Source organism: Molossus molossus, unplaced genomic scaffold (assembly GCF_014108415.1).
Source record: "Molossus molossus isolate mMolMol1 unplaced genomic scaffold, mMolMol1.p scaffold_m16_p_18, whole genome shotgun sequence".
NCBI classification, from domain to species: domain Eukaryota; kingdom Metazoa; phylum Chordata; class Mammalia; order Chiroptera; family Molossidae; genus Molossus; species Molossus molossus.
The window spans coordinates 10292739-10316573 of record NW_023425353.1 but is presented as its reverse complement, the minus strand read 5'-3'; the positions used below and the strand labels follow the sequence as shown (position 1 = coordinate 10316573).

Sequence of the window (23835 nt, the reverse complement as noted above, 5' to 3'; positions counted from 1 at the left end):
TGTTTTCCCTTCCTCATTCCTAGCCCAAATGAAGATTTAGTAATACAGTGGTACTTCTTTTCATGTGTATAATTTTAATGGGTAAATAGAGCCCAGAACTGTGTGTTGGTAAAATAAGCATCCAAGGGGCTGGCCTGCCTGCGCCCTGAACGACCCGCCTCCCTGGGGGCTGCTCTCGGGGGTGCTGGAGCTGCAGGTCCCCGGCGCTGGGGACTGCATGGCACTGTCTTCCCGCCAAAAACCTGGGTGTTCGCGTGACACCTTCTCCCGCCTCCACATCGAATTCCTCACTAAACTGCACTCATCCATCTCCTGATCATTTCTTCCCTGAACCCAGCTGCCACTTCCACAACCCAGGCCACTGTCACTCCTTGTTGAAAGTGTGACCACGACCTCCCATTCTCTCCTCGCCCTTCCCCAAAAGCCAACCTCCCTGGAGCGTGGTGGGGGAGGGTGCCGTGGAGGACTGTTCTATTTTTAAATTATTAAAAATGAAATGTGAATTTTTATTTGAAAGGTCTTCCCATTCATGCTGCCAAAGTGAGCACCATTCATGCTTAAAAATAGCGATTCTATGACCCAGTTGAGCAAGGAGCTCTGCAGTGGCCAAGGAAACATCAGTCCTCTCATCCACTTTGTGTTTAGAAACAAAGAAGTCAGTAAATATTAGAAAAACAAAGCTCTCTACTCTGTTGCTTTTTTTTTTTTTAATAAATAAAAGCCATCAAAACCTCTAGAATAAAACTCACACTTTCAAGAAAGTTCCCCTTGCCTTGAGGAAAATATATTTGTTTGGATAAAATGTAGGCGATTTAGCAAACACAACCTTATTTGTGGGAAAGTCTGTTTCTTTGCCAAAATGCATGGAATGAAGTGCTCTGGGGCAACTGAAAACGTGACTCACGAAAATACTTTAATAACTATTCTTTGCTCATAGCAATACAAATCCTCAGCCAAGGTGGCCTGTGGGGAGCTCAGGGCGGAGGAGATGCAGACGCCGGTGGAAGGAAATACCTGCAGAGCCTGGCACACAGGGCAGTACAAATGCTTCAGAGGCAAGAGCTCAGCGGGCATCTGCTGCTTGGCTCCCGAGAGACCGAGGCAATGACTTAATGCTAATATCAGCCTTTACTAACACGGTGTCAATGCTACTTAGATTTAGTTACCACTTTCAGTCAGTCCTGAAAGCCAGTGGGCTGTTCTCATTCCAGGTCTGCTTTGGAAAGTCACTCTTGAAAATGAAGTCTCATTGTTAAGCAATTCTACCTGTGTCTGGTATACCTGGAGATAATGCTAACAGTTCGTGTTTATTGAGTATTTGCCATAAGCCAGGCATGTAATGAATGTTTGCATATTATATCTCATTTAATCCTCAGAACAATTGTATAACATAGTTATTTTCTCCCATTTTACAGCTAGGGCAATTGAGGTTGAGAAGACTTAGGGATCTTGGCTAAAGTCATAATCAGCAATGAAGAATCCAGAACTGACTGCAGAATTGTAGCAATTACCCCTATGCTCTACTGTCCTTCTAGCCCTGGCTGGAGTGGCACAATTGTTGGGTGTCGTCCTGCACACGGAAAGGCTGCCGGTTCCAGCAGGCTCCATCCCCAGTAGGGGGCGTGCAGGAGGCAACGCATCCATGTTTCACTCTCACATAGCTGTTTCTCTCTCTCTCCCTTCTTCTCTCTCTAAAAAAACAAAGTGTTTTTAAGTAAATAAATTAAAAACAAAGCAAGAAATAGGGAAGTGGTAAAGAGGGTATCTCCAAGGACTGTTCTACCACTGTCCTGAGTGCAGTCTGAAAAGCTACGTACTAAATCAGAAAGAAAGGCTCATCCAGCCTCTGTTCCAAATGGACACTTCATAAATTGCTTCACAGGAGCACTAGGTTGAGACCTGTGGTTAAGGTGGGCCGGGAGGATGTCACCAAAACAAAACAAATCTCATGGCCACGTGTGCATTTCACATATGCTCACTTAACAGTATGTGTTTATCCAAAAATAAAAATTAAAAAGGCGAAAACTAACAGCACATGCACAAGAAAGATGTAGAGGAAAAAGGAAACAATACACCTCCAGCCCGCAGGCGATTTGTCTGCCCTCCCTTTGAGAAGAATCCACACAGCTGCCTGCTCCGGCTCGGCTCGGCTCCTCGGTGGTTCCGCAGCGAGAGCATCTCCCTGCACCGAATCCGTTCCAGCGTGCAAAGAGCTGTGCGTTTCACCACGCCCCTACACAAGCCCACACTTGATGTGTCCACAAAAGCCAGGACACGGCTCACGAGGGGAGACTTGAAAGGTTTATCAAAGGTTGTTTGGACTCTTGGTGACTTTCTCATTACAAAAGGATTTTTTTTTTTTTTATCCTCACCCGAGGACATTTTTCCATTTTTTGTTCAGGTAGAGTGGGAGGGAGAGAGAGGAACAGAGAGAGAGAGAAACATTGATGTGAAGGGACACATCGAGTGGCTGCCAACCACATGACCAACCAGGGCCGGGGACAAACTGCAACCGAGGTACGTGCCCTTAGCGGGAACCGAACCCGGGTCTCTCTGTACCGCAGGCCGATGCTCCAACCGCTGAGCCAAACCGGCCAGGGCTACAAAAGGGTTTTAGAACCCATCTCCACTGTGCATGATTCAGCTCTCACATTTTCAATCCATTTTCGAAGAGTATCATCACTGCAAGTGTGCATTTCTTTTTAACTTACACTGTACACAATTACTTTAACAGGTACCATAATTTGGCTTTTGCGTTCTCTCAAAATCACCAAAATAAAGTATCTGCAACATGTTTATTTGCCGGGTGTTTTCCAATAGTAGTACTGTTGCCATGGTGCGTGAGTGGAATGGGTGCTTCCTGAAATGTGGAACCAGGATGGTGCCTACTTAGCTCCGGGGGCAGCTTTCTTTGTGCTCTGAACAACAAAAACAAACAAACACACAAATGCTTTCTATTTAGTTTCTTTTTGGTGATAGTGGAAAATATTTTTTTTGAAAAAGAAATAGCCCTGGCCAGTTTGGCTCGTGGTTAGAGCGTCAGCCCGCAGAACAGAGAGTCCCCGGTTCGGTTCCCACTAAGGGCACGGACCTTGGTTGTGGTTCGTCCCAGACCCCGGTCGGGGTTGTGGGGTGGCAACCAGTCAATGTGTCTCTCTCACATCAATGTTTCTCTCTCTCCCTCCTGCTCTATCTGAAGATAAATGCAAAAATGTCCTCAGGTGAGGATAAAAACAAAATTAAAAAAAGAAATGATAAGATATTATGAGCGGCACTTAACGGGCATCTCTGCCAACCGGTACAAGGTTATTACATCTTCAGCTAATTTCTGCAAATTTGTATGGAATCAGCGTCCTCATTGAGATTAGGAATATCTTATATTGAACGTTCACTTTTTAAATAGTTAATTTCTTCCTCTCATCAACAGGATACAATATGGCATGTAATGAGATCTCTTTGTAACAGATCTTAATATAACACAGGTCAAATGGTGCCCACAGGGCAGAACTACTCACGACCAGATTCTAAGAACACGTGGTTTATCGAAGTGCGGATTGTTGGATTTTGGTCTCATATCGTTAGTCCTAATCCCCAAATGCTCAGTGCCACAGCTTTTATTAAGCAGCTAGTTCAGGAAAAAAAAAAAAAAAATACAGGAAAAGAAAGATAAAAACAGCATATCTGTGTTTCATCTTTATTCATGTAAGGGGTTTGTGCTCTATCTGCCTAGATGTGTCAGACATGAGGCTGGAATGGGTGTCGCAGAAATTGTGCCAACATCGGACACCATTACAGTGAGGCACAACCTTAACAAAGCCTGGGTGACCGAGAGCCCAGGCTCTGGAGTCAAACTGCCTTTGTGTCCTGGTTCTGCCACTTGCTTACTTTCCCTGTCTGTGCCTCTGTCGTCCCCCGGTTAATTCATGGTAGTAACAGTACCTACCTTATCACTGAGAATATAATGAGGATAACACTGAGCACAGTGTCTGGTATATAGAAATTCCTCAATAAACATTAGAAGAGAGAAAGTAACGAGAGACTGATCTAAAAACTGCGTAGGGAACATGAGACCCCCCAGGGCAATGTTTGCGGTGGTGAGGGGCAGCCCGGAGGGTGGGGGCGTGGGGGGAGACAGGACGCTTTCATGGAGGAAGTTTCCTCATAGGCTGGACCTTGCTTCTCAAAGTTCGTCCCTGGACCAGCAGCCCTCGTAGCACGCAGAAGTGTCTGGAAACAGACAGACTCTCAGACCCACTCCAGACTCCTGAATCAGAGCCTGCCTTTCAACAAGATGCCAGGACACTTGTGGCAGAGATGCCTGGCACGCCCTGCTCTGGGACACGCACTGCTCTCAAAACCTTCAGGCCGCCACCACCTCTCTGCACAGACCTCAGCACTTACAGAAACAGGACACAGGGACCAGGGAGACGATGATCCCCAGAATCCACTGCGAGAAACTATGGTGTCCAAGTCCAACAGTTACATATTGGAAATAAGACAGAAGTGACAAACTGAAGTGGAATCAGCTAAATAAAACATGAAACATAGTTATGATTCAACTAATATTTATGCCTAAACAGGGTGAAAATCACAAACATTTATTTCATCCAGACTGAAAGTGAAAACCAAGAAAACGTGTGATCGCTCTCTTTAAGAGGGTTTGGGCAGAAAGCCCCCTTACCACCAGGCTTACAAAAACATGCACCTCTGAGGACGTCATGCCATTCCAGTTCCACGTGTCTGCCCATCCATCCTCATGGTCACACATCAAACACCAGCACAGCGTTCCAGTGGGTTCACAGCACGCACTGCAGAGTGACGCCCCCAGCGTTGCGCCCTCCTTGTCCTGTGCCCCGGCCCAACCCTGCCGCCGGAGACACAGAACCTTTGATGTGGAATAAACATAGTAAGAAATGGGGGAAGAACTGATGGTGAAAACTTATCCTGGGCCTGGTTGTGTAAGATATTGTTCCACAGATTATCCTTTTTTTCTCTCATTTTTGCAATAAATAACTCTCTAGGACAAGCTATTAATTCTCTACTATTTCAGTTGAGGAAATAAAGGTCTACAAGGTCAAAGAAATAGTCCAAGGCCACACAGCCAGTCTGTCTGCGCTCCAACTGACAGAGGAAAGCCAACACCTGTCAATCTAGTAGGCATCTTTTTGAAGAATGGTGTCTAATTTGTAATTCAAATGTAATATTTCCCTCGCGCTCACCTGGGTGCAGAGTGGGGAGGCGGGGAAGGCCTGTCCTGAAGTTGGGCCGAGTTTCAGCTGTGGAGGGTGATGTGCAGAATCATTCCCTCCCGACATTTCCGAAGTTCTTCATCCGAACCATCTGTTGCAGGCTGACAGATGGGTTGAAACATGACAGGATAATGGGTCTTCAATTCTAGAAAGGCATGAGGCATGCTTAAAAAATAGCAGCTCTTTTCATGAACCTAACTGAGCTAACACCTTTTGCTCACTTGCAAAAAAAAAAAAAATGTTTGTGAGAGGGGAGTGTAAAATATAATCATAATCATTCCCCTAAACAGAAGATTCAAAGGTCAAATCCAGTAAAGTAAGTCTATTCTAAAATTGCGCAAAAATTTTCTAATCCAGTCATTAAAAGGGTATCCAGGCGGGGGTGGAAGGAAGGTAGGCATAAAGGAAATAATAAAACAAACCCCCAGAACCTTCTCTCATCCCTATCTTCCAGTCATTTCATTTTTTTATAGGCAGTCAGTGTTATGAGTTTCTTATATCTTTGTGCTAATTTAGGAAACAGGAAAATATTTGAAATCCAAATGATTTTCCCTCTGAGTGACTCAGCCAAACGTGAAGACTCTATCCTTTCTGCTCACATTCAGGGGATGTCCATGAGAAGCTGTACACGTGGCGGATATTTGGCGAGACACTAGGGACACAAGTGCTTAAGACTGTCCCATCCCCAAGGAAACATGACAGTCTAGTGAAATGAGACCAACTTGTGAACAGAGCTGAAATAGCGCATACGATGTGCATTCTGAACGGAGCAGCGATGGAGCCATTCTCCCGGGCAGGCTCCTTCGAGGGCCTTACATGTCTCAACCCAGTCACCCCAGTTCTTCTCCAATCATGTACTGCAACCAGATGAAACGCGCACACGCGCACACACGCACACGCACACACACGCACACACAATGTGCGTGTGCCCCATTGTTGCAAAGTAGGTTTGAAGCTCTACCTACACAAAGAACCAAAGGCTCAAAATTTAGCCTATATTAGCAAAATGTTGGCCATACGAATTTAACCTCAGCAGATGAAACTCTTTTCAAAAGGACATCAGAATACAGATTGAAAAAGCAAATTAAATCCCTGCAGCTGAGTGTATGTTCAAACGCCATTGGCAATGAGAAAAATCAAGCCATGCTTCAAGATTACATCATCTTCACCACCATCATCACCCCACCCTTTAATTCAACTCTTGTAATGCTCCAGCATCCCTGCTGAACACTTTCATCCAAATTTCATTTTCACAGTCACCCTCTAAGTTAGGCCGTCCTAGTTCGGGTTACAGATATCAACAGTGGAGCACAGAGAATTTAAAAATCCCTGATCCATTTTTCTCTGTTGCATTATTTCCAGCCGTGCGTATCAACGCTCCCCTGTCCCACGCGGGAGATAATCGGCAGCGTAGAGCAGCGCATTAACAGGATTATGTTTTCAGAGGAGCGTTTGACAGCCTGCATGTCTCTGGCAGCTCCTGCCCACGCGAAGATTATGTAACTCGTGCACTTTCCCAGCTTCAGGGCGGCGCTGGCGCGAGCGCACAGAGCAGGGTCAGAAGGTCTGGCGGCGTTTCCAAGTAAATTTCTCCGTGTAGCTTACTCGCGTGATTTCCTATAAGACACATCCATTTTTAAATATAGGTTGGTGGTGGGGGCCACTTAAAAATATTGAGACAAATTAAGAAATGACTTTGGATTATCTGATATTTTAATTATCCATGACTTTACTCTTTGCCATTGTGTGGAGAAAAAAGGTAGTTATGTGTTATTTCTTTCTCTAACGTGTGTGTGTGTGTGTGTGTGTGTGTGTGTCTAAGTGTGATATCATGTATACCTCCCAAGTTTTAGATATACAGAAACCTGTGATGGCATAGCTTTGTTCACGTGACAGGAGAACAGCGCAGCCCAGGGTACATGTGAACGGGAGTTCAGGCCTGGCTGCTCTGGGCTTTGTGCCTCCTGCCGCGTCCCGGCATGCCTCACTCCTCCAGCTGCCCCAGCTGCACGCTGCCTGGCAGCTGGTGCTTTCCAAATGTGTTTGCAATGCCAGATGTTTCATGTCAGGTAGACAAAGCTGGTGGGTAATTGCCTACATTTTGCCATTTTCGTCTAGTTGGTTCAATGGCAGCCTCCAAAATATTTTGGAAGTGCTAACAAATACATAAAAATAAAAAGATTGATTAGAGGCTCAATAAGCATCTCCGAGTTTCCAGATTCATCCTTGACTCACACTACAAATGTGATTTTCCCCCAGTTATTCTTAAGGCATCCAAACTGGTCTCAACAGTTGCCTCACCTCTGGTCCAGGACTTGGGCATCTTAGTTGTTTCTGCAGTTATGGGTCAATGCAGCAAAAGCAATAACCAACCGCTGGGAGAGAATGCCGTTTCCTGCGGACCCCGGCGCTCACTGAAAACCCTGAACAGCCCGGGCTGAGTCTAGGCTCTCAAACTCCTGGAGTGCAAGGGGTCAGAAAGCCAGGCATACTTTTCTGCCAACATTTAGATATGTAGACACATCCAGCCAGACCTCTTTACTCCGGGGCCAGTTCGTTTGCTGCTGGGCTTTCAAAGAGGAAGAGGGTTGTGGGGGAGCAAGTTCGGCCTCAGCAGCCAAAATTCCTAGTAAACAAGCGGTCTTTCCCTCCTGGCATTTAAACATTCCTTCTGCTGGCAGCGTGGCCCAGTAAGCCTTCTCAGTCCTGACCAGTGCCAACGAGCAAACTCCTCGGGCATGGGGTAAGCTGGTAGTCAAGAGAAGCCCAAACTCCCTCTAGAGGCTAATTCATAGGCCTTCCAGATAAGCCACTTTGATTTATTATTCAACATGAGTCTGCTTTGAAAACCACCCAAGGGACAAACCCAAAAGGACCCTGGCTGCGACCTGCTCTGTGCAGCTGCCCAGACCCCTCGACTAGCCAGTGCCCCACGCACATTTTTGTTTGTTTCCAAGACACCGAATCCTCCTCCGGCAAAGCCGTCGGCACCATGTTCTGGTACACATTCTTCTGTGATTATTTGAGCAAGGTCTCTCCTCCAACAGAATGGATACTGGGACCATATCTGTTTTTATTTATAAATGTTTTTAACAAAATTGGGATCATGTTCTTTCATTCATTCTCTTACTCAACAAATGTTGATGGCTCCTTTTCTGCCAAGACCCGGAATGAGCAAGGTAGACAAAGTCCCTGCTCTCATGGAGCTGACATCTTAGAGGAAAGAAGCAAACACATATGATCCGTCCTCACAACCACCCTGTGAGACAAGCAGTGTTATTGTCCCCGTTTACAGAGCTAACCTGAGGCTTCAAGTAGTCTGGCAAATTGCCCAGCGACACAAAGCTAGTAAGCAGCAAAGTCAGGATCCAGTCCCAGGTCTACCTGACAAAAGGCTGAGCTTTTGACTCACGTGAGAAACTTGGAGAGGCTTCTTTAAAATATTCATCCTCTTACATCATTGTGATTCTGTTTGATATGAATAAAGAAGCTTCTTTCCCCTGAACTCATATCAGATGGTTTTCTCAGGTCTGCTGGCTCTGCTACTTTCCAGGTGTTGCCTGATATACCTGGGCCTCAGTTTCCTCATCTTCAAAATCACACTAAAAATGCTCTTTGACATGATATTTTTATGGAAAATGCCATATAAATCCTCTCACCTATAAAAAAAAATCACTCAAAACATTATAGCTATTATTGTCTCCCACTTAGCACAGTCCCATTAGGTTTGTTAAAAGAATGAATTAATGAATGAATATGGCCATCCAGGATCTTTACCAATTAGCAAATCTCTCTAAATGTTTGAAATCATAACATGATAGTTAAGAACATGGGCTCAGGAGTCGGGTTGCCCGGGTTTCACTCCTGACCATCACTACTCATTTGTGGGGATCTCAGAGAAGCTGTCCCCCCATCTGTCAGGGTTGGCCATGTGCGAACGGGATAATGATTGCACCCTCCGTACAGGGGTCTTGTAGGAACAGTTAGATGAGGGTTATAAGTACTTAGCATCATTCCTGGGATACAGTAAGCTTTACAAAATATATTACTATCATTTATTTTATAGAAATATAAATGTAATGTCACAAACTTTTTAGTCGTTGTTTTTCCACTTTTCCCTGGTTTCAATGCTATGGCATCTTGGAATTTTCCAAAAGGCAAACCGAATAGTTATATGAACTAAATGATTTGCTTTTAGAACTCACATTTCTTTCACTGTTTTATCTTTCTGTTTGTTTCTGTAGGACTTCATCGTCACTGTGGTCTTTTCATTCTTGTGGTTGGTGGGTTCATCTGCTTGGGCGAAAGGACTGTCTGATGTCAAGGTCGCGACAGATCCCAAAGAAGTATTGTTACTGATGTCAGCTTGCAAACAGTCGTCCAACAAATGCATGGCTGTCCACAGCCCTGTGATGTCCAGCTTGAACACTTCTGTGGTATGTTTTCACCTGTGCCTTACCTCCCAAAGCTTTGTTTGCCAGTCAAGCAAATAAAACATCTCAGAAGTCATCTGGGAAATTTCTGCCTCCAAAACTAGGCCAGTCTAACAGGTGATATTTCATTCCGCATGCAAGATGATCCTTGGTCTTGAAGTTACTATGGTCAGAGTCCATAGACGTCAATGCTGCCAATTACACAGCTCTTAATAAGAACTCAGCAGGTATTGGCAACTGTTGCTTGAATGACAGTCAAGTCAAAATTCTAAGCCCGAAGCCGATGTAAAATCTGAACGTTAAGGTTGAAGCCTGCCAGAAGTTAAAAGGGAATATTTGATGGCATGAAGTTTCCCTGGGGAGAAAATATTGTTCAAACCATGCATAGCTAGAATACATCCAACTGACTGTCTGAAGAAAAATATACAGACCTGATAGGATACAGAAAGAAATGCATCCCATAAGAAAGCACTTATAATTGTTATGGTCATTTTTTATCTTCTCCATGCGTCCAGTTTAGTTGCTTGATAACTGTTCAACTAAAGTCAAATGTTATCATCAAATGGATAACTCTTTCAGGAAGAAAATCTGACAGCAGGGTCACTAAATCGGATTCTGATTTTATGAGCATAAGAACTTATGTTATTCCAAAGAAAGAAACTATGTCTGAGAAAGACAGAAGCTGTAATGGCAGCAAAATAAATAGTAGTTATCGAAGAATAAATGACACAACAGTGCTTGCTGAAGGAAAACATTCTTTAGCAACCCCAGAAAATAATTCACTTTGCCTCGAGGTTAACTGACATGTCTTCACCTTTCTGAAATTTAATCTGAGGAGGTTTATAAGAAGAAAAGAGGATTGCTATCCAGCTCCTGATAATTTGGCTGTGAATCTTGCCTGGGTAACATAGTGAACATAGAAATAGACTATGTATCAGTGTCTCACAGCAATTGACTGCTTGCTTGCTTGTTTGATTGATTGATTGATTGATTGATTGATTGATTGATTTAAGAGAGAGGGAGAGAGAAACATTGATGTGAGAGACAAACATTGATCAGTTGCCTCCTGTATGCATCCCAACCAGGGTTCGAACCTGCAACCTAGGTATGTGCCTGACAGGGGATCCGACCAGCAACCTTTTGGTGTACAGGACAAGGCTCCAACCAACTGAGCCACAGTGGCCAGGGCTTATAGCCATTTTTATTTGTTGTTGGCCACACCTGTGGATAAACACTTTAAGGTGTACATTAAAATATATTCCACTGCTTCTGTAATTTTATAGGCAGTACTTGATACAAGTTCATGTAACCATGATCTCAAAGTCTAAGAAAACAAAGTTAAAGTTATTTGATGTATTTTTTAGTTTAATGAATAATCTATATAAATTATGACAACCTGCACAGTCCATTTAATTTTATTTCTGATGTCTCTAAGAAGTTTTAGACCAAGATATAGGAATGAGATGCAATGTGATGTATCTCTTAAAACCAAACCTGAGCATGGATGGAAACCAAATAATACGAGGTGTGACGGGATAGGACTGGTTTTGTTATACTTATGGGTCCATATCCATCAAGGTCTTCCAGTTCCTAGTGACAGGAAAACTCAGCTCAAACTGGCTCATGCAAAACAATCCCTATACCCCTGAAATCCATTCTTTGCACACCCTCTTCTATCATCAGTGTCTGTATGCATTAGAATGTTAGGGTTGCAAGAAACAGAAACTGACCCTGACTTACGTCAGCAGGGAAGTAGCTCAGAAAAATGATGAGACCTGAAGAAACAGGCTCTAAAAAAAAACAGCATCTCGAGCAGGACCGAGGTTCTAGATGCCAGACACTGAAGAATGGTCTCATCAAGTTGCGATCGATGGCAATTGCATCTAACCTTGCGTGGTTCTGCTCAGAATGCCGAGCTCCAGGACGGCGCTCTGGTCACTGACTGCACTCGGCTCTGTGAAGGCAATCACATCCCGAGAGCAGAGGGGAAGTATGCCCATCTGCCAAACTGCAGCCTTTTTTTTTCTTTTCATTACAGACTTGTTTGGCTTTAAATCATATTGAACTAGCTTTTGACAAAAAATAGAAAAGAATTGAAAAAATACTTAAAATGTGTCTTCCAAGGGCAGAACCCAGGGCCAGGACTTGGAAAGCTGGCAGGAAACTGAACAGTTGTCCCCTCCTCCCTCATCTCTGGTTCTGTCTGCGTGAGTGCTACATTATTCCCTCTTATCAGATGGAATTTTTTCTTTTGCTCACACAAGAGAAGAATGCCACCCTATAGTTCCTGAGTTTATGTTTCTTCTTAAAGAACTAGGTTGGCCCCAGTCGGTGTGGCTCAGTGGTTGAGCATCGATCCATGCACCAAGAGGTCACCGGTTCAACTCCTGGTCAGGGCACATGCCCAGGTTGTGGGCCAAATCCCCAGTGGGGGCCATGCAGGAGGCGGCCAATCAATGTTCTCTCTCACTGATGTTTTTATCTTTCTTTCTCCCTCTCCCTTCCTCTCTCTCTAAAATCATTAAAGAAAAGAAAGAAAGAAAGAAAGAAAGAAAGAAAGAAAGAAAGAAAGAAAGAAAGAAAGAAAGAAAGAAAGAAAGAAAGAAAGAACTATCTTGAACTGAGCAAAAGTCACTCAGGTCTAATCCAAGATTTCTGGTGGAATGTCATCAGCCCGTGTTGGGCCAGGTGTTCACCTTGGTCTCATCAGTTTGTCTGGGGGATGGGAGCAATTGTGCAATGGGACATGGGTCACAGAACCCATCCTGTTGGGCAAGTGTAGGTTTTGAAGAAGGAGCCAGACAGATACCCTGAAAGATGACCTCTACAAGTTAATGGTTCAAGCAATAACTTTATTTTCTACCTGAGTAACAATTTACTTTCTGCAAAGCACTCTGGCATCTATAATTTCACCATAACAATAATAGGTAGGTGAACCATCCAGACATTTCAAATGCAGGGAGCCGAGCTGAAGGGATTTGCTAGGGCTTCTCAAGCGGTTAAAGCGATGCCAGACTCGAGCCAAGTTCTCCTATCGCTGTTGCCACTCAGAGCAGTGAAGGGCTCGGTTCTGCAGCTGATCTGCTGGGCTTGGGTTCCGGCTCCACTGCTCAGTAACTGACTGGTCTCAGACAAAGTACGCTTTCTAACTCAGTTATATCATCTATAAATCCATAGTTCCGCCCTGGCCGGTTTGGCTCAACAGTTAGAGCATCGGCCCTCGGACCAGAGAGTCCTGGGTTCTGTTCCCACTAAGGGCACATACCTCGGTTGTCCCTGGCCCCGGTTGGGGTTGTGTGAGTGGCAGCCAGTTGATGTGTGTCTCTCACATCGGTGTTTCTCTCTCTTCCTCCCTCTCTCCCTCCTGCTCTGATTAAAAAAAAAAATGTCCTCGGGTGAGGATTTAAAAAAAATTCTATAGTTCCTTCATCATCTGCAAACTGGGATATTGTGAGAGCCCTCCCAGGACTGTTGAGAGGATTTGGTGCATTAATACACAAGTACTTAGCTTAGCACAGTGCCTGGCAGGTGGCAAATGTTCAGTAAGTTTCCAAGAAAAGCTGCTACAAAAATGCATTTATTTCCTTAAATTTCATTTGGTGTTAGAACCTCACAAGGGAATGAAAAGAGAGAATGGTTTTTAATCTCTTGGCTATCCTTACAAAAGTTCACTGCCCTTCTGTCCATAATTTCCACGTCTGTTTCTCCAGCTTCTCTTGACACATTCTCTCCGATCTTCTAGATTTTATCTCCTCCTCCTTTCTCATGCTACTTGTCCTCACATCTGAGCCCGAGTCAAAATCCTACCTCCAGTTTAAGTTGCAACACAATGGCACAAAAATGTTCAAGGGCCTGTGTGCCCCTAAAATGTGCCAACCATGAGATCTGCTATCTCTGTGGTAAGAATAGAGTAAGGTATCCCTGCTCCTTAGATACGCTCACAGGAAAACCTTGTTTACATTTTTCTTTTAAGTTGGTAATAGTTTATTTATTTACTTTTGCAGATACATATTCTATTTTATTTCATTTTTCTATCACCATTTATCCCCTCTATTGACCTCCATCCTCACAAACACCATACTGTTTTCCATGTCCCTCAGTTCTCTCTCTCTCTCTCTTTCTCTCTCTCTCTCTCTCTCTCTCTCTCTTCTTTTTTGCTCAGTCCCACCGCCCGACCCCAACCTGTCTGCTCTCTCTCTCTCTATGAGTCTGTCTCTATTATGCTTGGTAGTTTAGTTTGTTCATTAAGTTCCACGTATGAGTGAAATCATATGGTACTTGTCTTCTCTGACTGGCCTATTTCACGTAGCATAACATTCCGAGGTCCATCCATGCTGTTACAAAAGGGTAACATTTTCTTCCTTTTTACAGCTGCATAGTAATATTCCAGTGTGCAATCATACCACAGGTTTTTTTTATCTATTCATTTACTAATGACACTTGAGCTGCTTTCAAATCTTGGCTATTGTAAATAATGTTGCAGTCAACATAGGGGTGCATATATTCTTTCAAATTAGTGTTTCAGGTTTCTTCTGATTTCTATATTCTTCCTGAGCATTCCTTATTTAGTTATTTAATTATTTTAATTTCTTTATTGTTGAAAATATTACAGATGTTCCCTCTTATTCCCCCCATTGACCCCCTCTTCCCAGCTCCCACGCTCCCCCTGCCTTCACCTCACCATGTTCTGTGTCCATTGGTTGTGCATATATGCACAGAAGTTCTTTGGTTTATCTCTTCTCGCCTCCCTCCCCTCTTCCCTTTGAGGTTCCTCAGTCTGTTCCCTGCTTCCAAGACTCTGGATCTATTTTGTTTGTCAGTTTATTTTGTTCATTAGATTCTGTGTATAAGTGAGATAATATGATACTTGTCTTTCTCTGACTGGCTTGTTTTGCTTAGCATAATACTTTCCAGGTCATTCTGTGTCATCTCAAAGGGTAAGAGATCTTTCTTTCTTACAGCTGCATAGTACTCCACTGTGTATATGTACCACAACTTTTTTATCCATTCGTCTACTAATGGACACTTGGGCTGTTTCCAGATCTTAGCGACTGTAAATAGCACTGCTATAAACATAGGGGTGCATATATTCTTTCTGATTGGTATTTCAGGCGTGAAACCATGAAAATTCTAGAAGGAAACGTAGGCAGCAAACAGACATCTCACCAACAGAACTTTCACCAATGCATCGCCTAGGGCAAGAGAAACAAAGGACAAAAATAAACAAATGTAACTACATCAAAATAAAAGGCTTCTGCACAACAAAAGAACATTCCTGTTTTAGAAACCAAGCATCATGGGGGGGGGAAAGAGACCAATGAATAGAAAACACAGAATTAGAGCCCCCGGCAGAGCCAGGCCTTCATAGATGAAAAGATTCCTTGATAATTTTTTCTACTTACATATAATATTGACATATACTTACAGAAGCACAATTTAACCAAGATTGCCTCTTTGATGGGAAATATCCTAGTTATTATATAGTTAAAAGGACCTATACGTAAATTGCAGTTATGTCAGTGATTACCCAATTCATGCTGATAATGCAGCTATTACACTAGTACAAGCGCCTTATTTATGTTTTTCATCTCCCTCAGCAAGGAACCTAGAGCACAGCACAGGTCAGTCAACGTTCAAGGAGAGGAAGAGGATGGAATGGGACAGAGGAAAGAAGGAAAGGAGGGGAGGGGGTCTGGATAAGCCAGTCTTCAAGTCAATCAATTAGGGGCCCAGATACTCAGGTTGGGCTCTTGACATCCTCGAGAACATGGCCTCGCTGGCCAAGCCCTGCTGCAATTCACGCTGCAGCAAAAGAGTCAGCTGAAAACAAGTCACGGAGGTATTTGAGGAGGTGTTTCAGAGCATCACTTAGCCATCTGTGAGCGTCGACTAAGGTGCGCGACACTGTCTAGCTGCTTTGTGCGCGTCTTTCCCCCACGGAGGGAATAACTGTTTTCATGTCATATGAGGAGAACGAAATGCTGAGTTCGGAGGCTGCCTGCCTGTCTAAGGTCATAGAGCAAGAAATTGCCGAGCCCAGGCCACCCTGATTCCAACGCCTGTGGGCACCACTCCAAGGCTGATATTCAGTTGGTCCGCCCGATTCTACTGCTGCTAAAATATTGAAATTCTTTGGTAAGTAGGTCGTGCTCCAAGCCCCCAAGACCACTCATCTTGGCCATGCCAGCTGCCCACTCGCACTCCCAGGGCATCCTGGACCCCCCACCATTCAGCAACCCAGGGATACATTTCGACTCCTCACAACTCCCAGTAACCCTGCTCCAGGGCTGCGGCTCAAGTCCATTTTGATGGGTCAGTGTCGTGCTGGAGTGGTTACTAAATGTACTTTTAACGTCATTACAGCTGTGTACGCTGCTGTTGTGATCTGTCTCCACCAGACGGACTGGGGTTAGTTCCCAGGCCAACCAGTCTGCTCTGGGGGTCGCAGATCCGCTGTTGTGTCTGGGCCTCTGGCAGCGGCGAACACTTCTGCTTCATCCAACTTGACACCTGGTCCTCTGACTCGCCAAGGACACACTTCTGGAGAATGAGAGGAATTTCCATAGGAAGGACCTCCACCGGTTCTTGGGAAAACACTGCATGCCTCTCGGAAGCCTGCACCTTGTGCCTAGTCTGGGCTCAGTGTTCTCTCCGGAATGTGAGAGGCACAGAGGGACAGTTACTCAGAGGGGCAACCTGTCTGCACGCCATCACGCACTTCCTTGTCTGCATTCCCCGCACCACTGCTCAGTCCTGCTTTTTCGTCAATGGACTCATTTCCTTTATATCATTACAATACTTTGAAAAGTGGTATCTCTAACCATGAAGTGAAGGCAACCTTATGAATTAATGCCCCATCATTAAAATGAAAATAACCCCGTACCCCTTGGAGATGTCCTACACACCGTAAGGAATGGCCATTCGGGGAGATTTTGGTAAAGGCTCAGGCTATGGAGTCAGACAGAAAAGGGCTTTGAATCTGAGAGCTCCTGCTTACCAAGTCAGGTGACCTTGAACAAGGTCCTTAGCCTTGCCTAGCCTCAGTTTTCACACCTTTGATGTGGTATGATAATGGCACCTTCCTCTTAGATGAGCTGGACGGACACACAAGCTGCACGCAGTGCCCACGCGTGGGAGGCACTCAGCAGCAGTCAGGTGTCCTCGGCGTTGGAGTGAACAGTGACCTTTTGTATTGTGAAGGACTTTTCTGAAATTGAGATTTTTCTCGGCTTTCTATGCATTTCATTAATTCACTTGCTTTGCTTTTCCTTCAGGTCTTTGGATTCTTGAACTTCATCCTCTGGGCTGGAAACATCTGGTTTGTCTTCAAGGAGACCGGCTGGCATTCCTCAGGACAGAGATATCTCCCAGACCCGATGGAGAAGCACGCGAGCAGCTATAACCAAGGCAGGTACAACCAAGACAGCTATGGGTCCGGAGCGGGGTACAGCCAGCAGGCCAGTCTGGGGCTGTCCTCCGATGAGTTTGGCCAACAGTCCAGTGGCCCTGCCTCCTTTGCCAATCCAATTTAACAGGGTAGTTCTTGCATTCTTCTGGAGATAGCCTCACCACCTTCCAGCGGCAGAAGAATTTTTTAAGAGTTTCAGTCACTTATTAATGCAGAGAGTGTTGAATGTAAATCAGAGATCTGTAATCCTCATTAAGGCCTGTGTCATGATAAACAGTACTTAGAGATGACATGAGATTTATTATTCATCAAAGATGGCTAACTGGATATTGTACCTTGTTATATACACAGATACTTTCATGGTCGTTTTCTATGTCTCTAGTATGAGTCTCTAGTATGTAATATGCATAAAGTAAACTAAATAGCACTGAGGTTTTCCTATGCATTTTAATGGTTTCTATAAGACAATTTGGTGTATCACAATGTGCATGTATTATTTTTTAGTTTTAGGCCCTATAGGATTGTGAATCTCTAAGTATTTGTTTCAGACAGTTACTCTGTTTTTTTTCTTTTTTTTACTTGATGAATCAATACTCATATGATTTAGTGCATGAATAGGCATTTTCTCACAAAATGAACATCTCAGTGGTACTCATGAGAATTTTCCAGTTTGCACCATGAATTTGTTAAATGGGTATTTCAAAAAGTACATTCATACTTTGTATACTTGCAACTTTGTTTCTCTGGCTTCACCAATTCTGAATGCATTATATCTAAGGTTCGGGGTTCTTTTTTCCCCATTAGTAGATATTCAGTGTTAATATGATAATTGCCCAATATTTATCCTATTTACTTAGCTAAATATTTACATTCTTGTAACTTTCTATGGTATTTTGTGAATCTTATCCTATGGACCAAGAACAAAAGTCCCAATAACTGTTTGTGCTTATAAAGTGCTGTTTTCTTAGAATAATAGCAATGCAGATATCAGACACCGTAGACAAGAAGCTATTGTGTTGACATATTAAAGAGGATACTCTGTAGAACCTAGACTACGAGCTAAACTTTTAAATCCTATTTGTTCATAAAGTTAATATGTTCTTCAATTCAGTTATTAAATTTTCCAAGTCTTGGCTCAACTTACTAATTACTAATTCTAATTTTAATGTTACCCGTAAATTAAAAGTTACTTTCATGAGCCACTCCATATCTCAAAAGGGTTTTCATGAAAGATTCCTTAGAATGAATGAATTATCAAGAAAATGCCAATTTCTGACTCTTTGTTTTAACTCAGTTGAAGCACCAGGGTCAAATTTGAGGGAAATCTATGTTTCTAGATAAAAGTTGGTATCAATGTACAAGCTCATTGTGTGATCTGTGATGTTGGAAACACTTTAACACACACAAAAAAAGTGTTAGATGATATCTGTAACCAGTGTCTGGATCCTCTGAGATAAATATGTATTGTGATATCTATTTGACCTTAATAAAGTTATTACATACAATGCCGGCTGGATAATGGAGAATCACAATAGAACCTGCTTTAGCTTTAACAACAAAAGAACAAGAGGTAAATGTAGCCTGTCAAATGTGGCTCACTGATTGAGCATCAACCCATGCACCAAGAGGTCACTGGTTCAATTCTCGGTCAGGGCACATGCCCAGGTTGTAGGCTCGATCCTCAGTGGGGGGCATGCAGGAGGCGGCCAGTTGATGTTTTCTCTCATTGATGTTTCTATTTCTCTCTCTCCCCCCTTTCTCTCTAAAATTAATAAAGAAAAAATATTTTTAAAAGTGTTTTTAATTACAGAAAAAGAGGTAAATGCACAATGTTTCCAATCTCTTACCCTGTCTTTGTTTCATGAGGTCAGTAGTGTTCATTCATTCATTGCACTGTTCTAGAACCTTCTATATACCCATCACTATGCAATGCACTGGGGACAGGAGAGCAAGCAAAGGCAGAAACACACCCTATCTTGAGAAACGTACCCTCTGTTCAGAGAAACAGACGTTAAAATAACGATGTCCTGACTGTGTGTGTGCAACAGATTGGCACGGGGTCCGTGAGAACACTGGTCAGAGGGCCTGAGCTCATCAGAGGGAGGTCAGGGAGCCTCGGGCCTGGAGACTGCACAAAGTGTCACCAGGACAGGTGGGAGGGCAAAGTCCCAGGCGGAGAGCAGCCTTGCGAAGCCCTCAGATGGATGGAGGCAGAATGGACAAGTGGGGTTGCGAGAGGGTAATGAGTGAACGGGGCTCTGTGACAAGGGGTGGCTGCTGAGGGGTGTGCGAGTGAAACCCTGTGTGGAGGCCATGATCCAGAACTCCGTCTCTGCCCTAGAGATGCTGAGGATTTGAAGCAGAGGAGGGCACAGCGCTTTCTGGGAAGATCTCAGTGGCCGCTGGGTAGAGAATGGAGTGGAGGAGGGCAGAATGAAAAACGTCCTGGGCAAAGGAAACAAGCCTGGACTCCTAACCTCTCCCGGGCAGTGGGTTGGGAATGGGATGGGGATCTGGCCAAGTTCTGCCCCATCCACCTCGCATTCCCTGGCACAATATCTGGATTCGGCTGCTTCCTTCAGCATCACCCCAGAGCCAGTGGCCTCTGTTTCTTGTACTGTCGTGAACTCTCTCTCCAAAGCCAAAAATCCCTCATAACCAGCAGTTCTTTTTAGCAGCCTGCAGCATATCGGGGATCTCGTAAACGGAAAGCACTCCCTGCCTTGTTGGAGATAGAGACACACTTCCACAGTCCGCCACAGATTCACAGGCTGCTGTGACCCGACGCAGAATTCACTGAGCTGGCTCAGTTCCTTCTGGTTTCAAGAAAAGGGCAGCAGATCTGGCCGTTTAGGAAGGCGAGCAACCTGTGAGCGGGAGAGCGAGGTCTGCATGTCCTGTAGACCTAATCAGAATCGCAGCTTCCCTCCTCACTAGCTGCTCTTCTCCTGTGACTCCACCTTCCAGTGCTTGGTCCTGGGGAGGGGATGAAGCATACAAGGAAGAAGGGTGGGCTCTGAGCTCTGACCAGCGAGGCTCAATCCCTGTACTGCCATGTACTAGACTCTCCTGCTTCTTCCTAAGGCCTTTGCCAAAGCCCTGGGACTTTTCTGAAGACACAGCCTGAAAGCAAGTGCAGACTGGAAACAGAGGAGTTGACCCCCCGGGAGCATCCTCAATCATTAGGGGATGTGGACAGGTCAATAGATGACCTTGGCAAGATGCTTAACTTCTCACTCAGGCCATTGACCGTGTCAGCAATGGAGAGAACGGTGTATGTGCAGGGTAGGCCTGATCACAGGATGGAAAAGGTAAGCCACCTGGGAACAGCTCCTGGCACACAGTAGGCACTGAGTTTGGTTCCCCCGAAAGCAAGAGAAGACGATTCCAGGAGGCGAGAGGGAGGGCAGGGGAGAGTGAGACAGGCGAGGAGGAAAAGCGGAGAAAAGGTTGCATCACTGGTGTCGCTGCTGAGGCTGTAGGAGCTCACATCCGTCAGGGTCAGAGTAGGGTTCAGAATGGCTCCAGTAATTTCCCATCAGGGAACAGGAGCGAAAATATTTACCAACCCTCAGCCCACGTTGGTTGAGATTTGCCCACAGGGGTAGAAACTCCCCCACATTTGCAGGCTGTAGGTACAAATGTAGACTGAACAGGCTCCTGCGATTTTGGAGAAATAAGCCTTGAGCCCTAACAACTATTAGGCAGTGGGCTGGGGTAAGGCACGAGTTATCACTACCCTCCCCTCCCCCATTCTCGGGGACAGTGGCCTGAGGAAGGATAAGTGGGAGCCCTGGAGGGTGCATGCATGAAGGGGTCACCATCAACAAGATCAGAAACAATCCTTCACAGCTGTGTCTGAAATCAGAGGCCGGCCAGCAGACAGGATTGAAATCACCCACGCAGTGATCAATGTGCATGACTGTGATGACCTGTCTGTAAAAGGGAGATGCAGAAATCCCCCTCAGAGGGTACGACAAGGACTGACCTGGGTGTGTACGGAAAGGTTGATGAACTTTGCAGCCCTCTACAAATGTCAGTTTGCTATTGGATATTGAGGGATAAGCCTGAGTTTTTTAAGTCAAATTTCTAGACGAGTAGCAGCCCCTGACATCTCGGAGCTTACCCTCAAGACTGAAAGACTCAAATGACAAACAGGGAAGCAGAACAAGTACGTAAGAATACATTTTGATCACTGCTCCGAAGAAAAGAAATGAGGCACAGTGGCGGGGAGGAGTGGAATAGAATGGCCGGCGACAGCCTCTCTGAGGCCCGCAGAGTAAGGGAGTGGGTCGTGGGAGACGTCAGGCGGACAGGCGAGCATGTCCAAGTGCACTGGGAGACCTCCAGGTGCCTCTGAAGGACTGGCAGGAGCAGCATCAGGGCCCGGGACACCCCACGGAAGGGGAGAGGCGAGAGATCTTTCTGAGTTTCGAAGAACCAAGTCATCAAGGGCCTTGTAGGATAGAGGAAGCAGATTTTATTCAAAGTAAAGTGGGGAAGACACTAGGCAGGTAAATAGGACCAAGACCTGATTTAATTTTTAGTTTGAAAAGACCACTATCAATTTCCTGACTTAGACATACTCTTGTTGTATAAGATGTCAACTCAGGACAGCTGAGTGAAGGGCTCATGAGACTCTATGTACTATGTTTACAATTTGCTGTAAATGGGGATGCTGAGAAAGGATTAATTAATCCATTGATTCATTCAACAGCTAAATATTGACTACCTGCTCTGTGCCAAGCTCTGTTCTAGGTTGCTTGGGATATAGATTTGAAGAAGATAGACATTATCCCGGTGCTTGTGGAGAAAGCATGTACAGGTGATAAAGATATAAGATAAATTCAAACAGTGATAAATGCTAAGGATGAAATAAAACAGGATGATACAAAGGAAAGCCACTGGACTGGAGGAGGATGAAATGCCAGGAGCCCTGGAATAAGAGCATGGCAGCCTGAATTTGGCTTTTAATCACAGCAGCAATATGAAATAGGTGCTAGCATTACCCTAAGTGAGAGTTTAGAAAACCGAAGTTCAGAGAAGTTAGATCATGACAAAATCTTTGTGATTACCCCAACTAATGAAAATAATTCTAGCCCAGCTGTGTGGCTCAGTGGTTGAGCGTCGACCCATGCACCAAGAGGTCACTGGTTCAAATCCCAGTCAGGGCACATGCCCAGGTTGTGGGACCAGTCTCCATTGGGGGGGGGAGGGGCATGCAGGAGGCGGACAGTTGGTGTTTTTTCCCATCAATGTTCCCATCTCTCTCCCTCTCCCTTTCGTACTCTCTAAAATCAATAAAGAAAAATAAATTAAATTTAAAAAATAGTTCTATAAGCCAATCAGAGAAAGACAAATATCACATGATCTCACTTATTTGTGGAATATAAACAACAAAACAAACTGATGAACAGAATGGACCCAGAGATGAATGTGGGGTAGAGACTGACCAACCTCAGAAGAGGGGTTGGGGGAGGGAAGAGTTACACCACAGAACTTATATGCATGTATGAGTAACCAATGGACATAGACAAGTATGCTGGGGGAGGGGGAATCAGGAGGAGAGTGTCAATGGGGGGGAAAGGAGAAACATCTATAACAAAAATAAATTAATTAATAAAAAATAATAAATAAAATAGCACATGTGAAAAAAAAATTCTAAATTGCTACTATCTACAGAGCATCTACTCTACACAGAGAATTATACATCACAATTCTATCCATTTTTCTATTTAGTATTCACAGGAAATGCAAGATAACTTATTATATTCATACCCATTGAGCAGATGAGGAAACTAAGATTCATAAGATTAGGTAACCTGTTAGCTCAAGGTTACTGAGCTAGAAGTGAGTTGACCCAAATTCAAATCCAGGCCTTTTTGTGTCTCAAACTCCTTGCTCTAAACCACCTTGCTAAAACCTCAACAGTGCTACCTGACGGCTCTAGGACATATTAATCCCCATGTGCTTTGTCTGTCCAACTGGCACAGTCAACATTGACCCAGACTATCAAGGGCTTCGTTCGATCTTCCATAGCGGCGCCGAGTCTCTAATAGTTGGAAGGATAGCTTTTATCAGAATAATTTGCCAACTTGAACAGATTCAATTCACTGAAGAAGTTGATTAAGTCATTAAGACTGCTAAAGGACCAGTTGATCCAAGAATGATTTCTTAACATGCTTGACTTGGAGCCTGAGCTTCGCTGGGTTTGAAGGCTCGGCTGAGTGCCCTTCGAATCCTGTCGGCTGGCAGCGTGTGTTCCCAGCACGGCCCTGGCTCCTCCAGTCCCGCAGGAACGCCGTCCCACCGGCACTCACCTCCACGAAGATGTACACCGAATGTGAAAAAGCTAAGATGAGAACACAAGACTTCTTGGGAGTCCTGTTTCTGTGCAAATTATTTTAAGTCTGGCTGGGAATTTTCATTTAACAGGAAGGTCCCCACTCTCTGTGTCCTGGTTTATGGAACAAGACACTTGAAAGAGGTCATAATAAGTCTAGTAGGTTTCCCGGTGGGCTAAGAGAAGGTTTGCCTTTGACCCTGAGCTCCTTTATTCATATTTGATTACCTGGCCCCTTGTGGCTGAAGAGGCTCTAATTGGCTTGTGTTGTGAACAAGTCACTGGCTCATGTGAACTTCAAGTCATCCCCTACTTACTAGACATAATCTCATGTGACATGTCACCTGCTTTCATGACACTTTGGTGAACACAAGAAAAGCAAAATACAAACTCAAAAGTTTT

The 23835-nt window shown here is 44.5% G+C and overlaps 1 protein-coding gene across 2 annotated transcripts in view; it reads left to right on the top strand.

Moving 5' to 3' along the window:
• The window catches only part of SYNPR (synaptoporin), a 292925-nt gene extending 274203 nt beyond the window's left edge, over positions 1–18722 (top strand). For both annotated transcript variants that reach the window (XM_036267541.1, XM_036267542.1), the window contains 2 exons: positions 9494–9685; positions 16957–18722. In XM_036267541.1, coding sequence (XP_036123434.1) covers positions 9494–9685; positions 16957–17214 — 450 coding nt within the window. In that variant the 3' untranslated portion in view covers positions 17215–18722. The remainder of the gene's footprint in view (positions 1–9493; positions 9686–16956) is intronic.
• The last annotated feature ends 5113 nt before the right edge of the window (positions 18723–23835 follow it).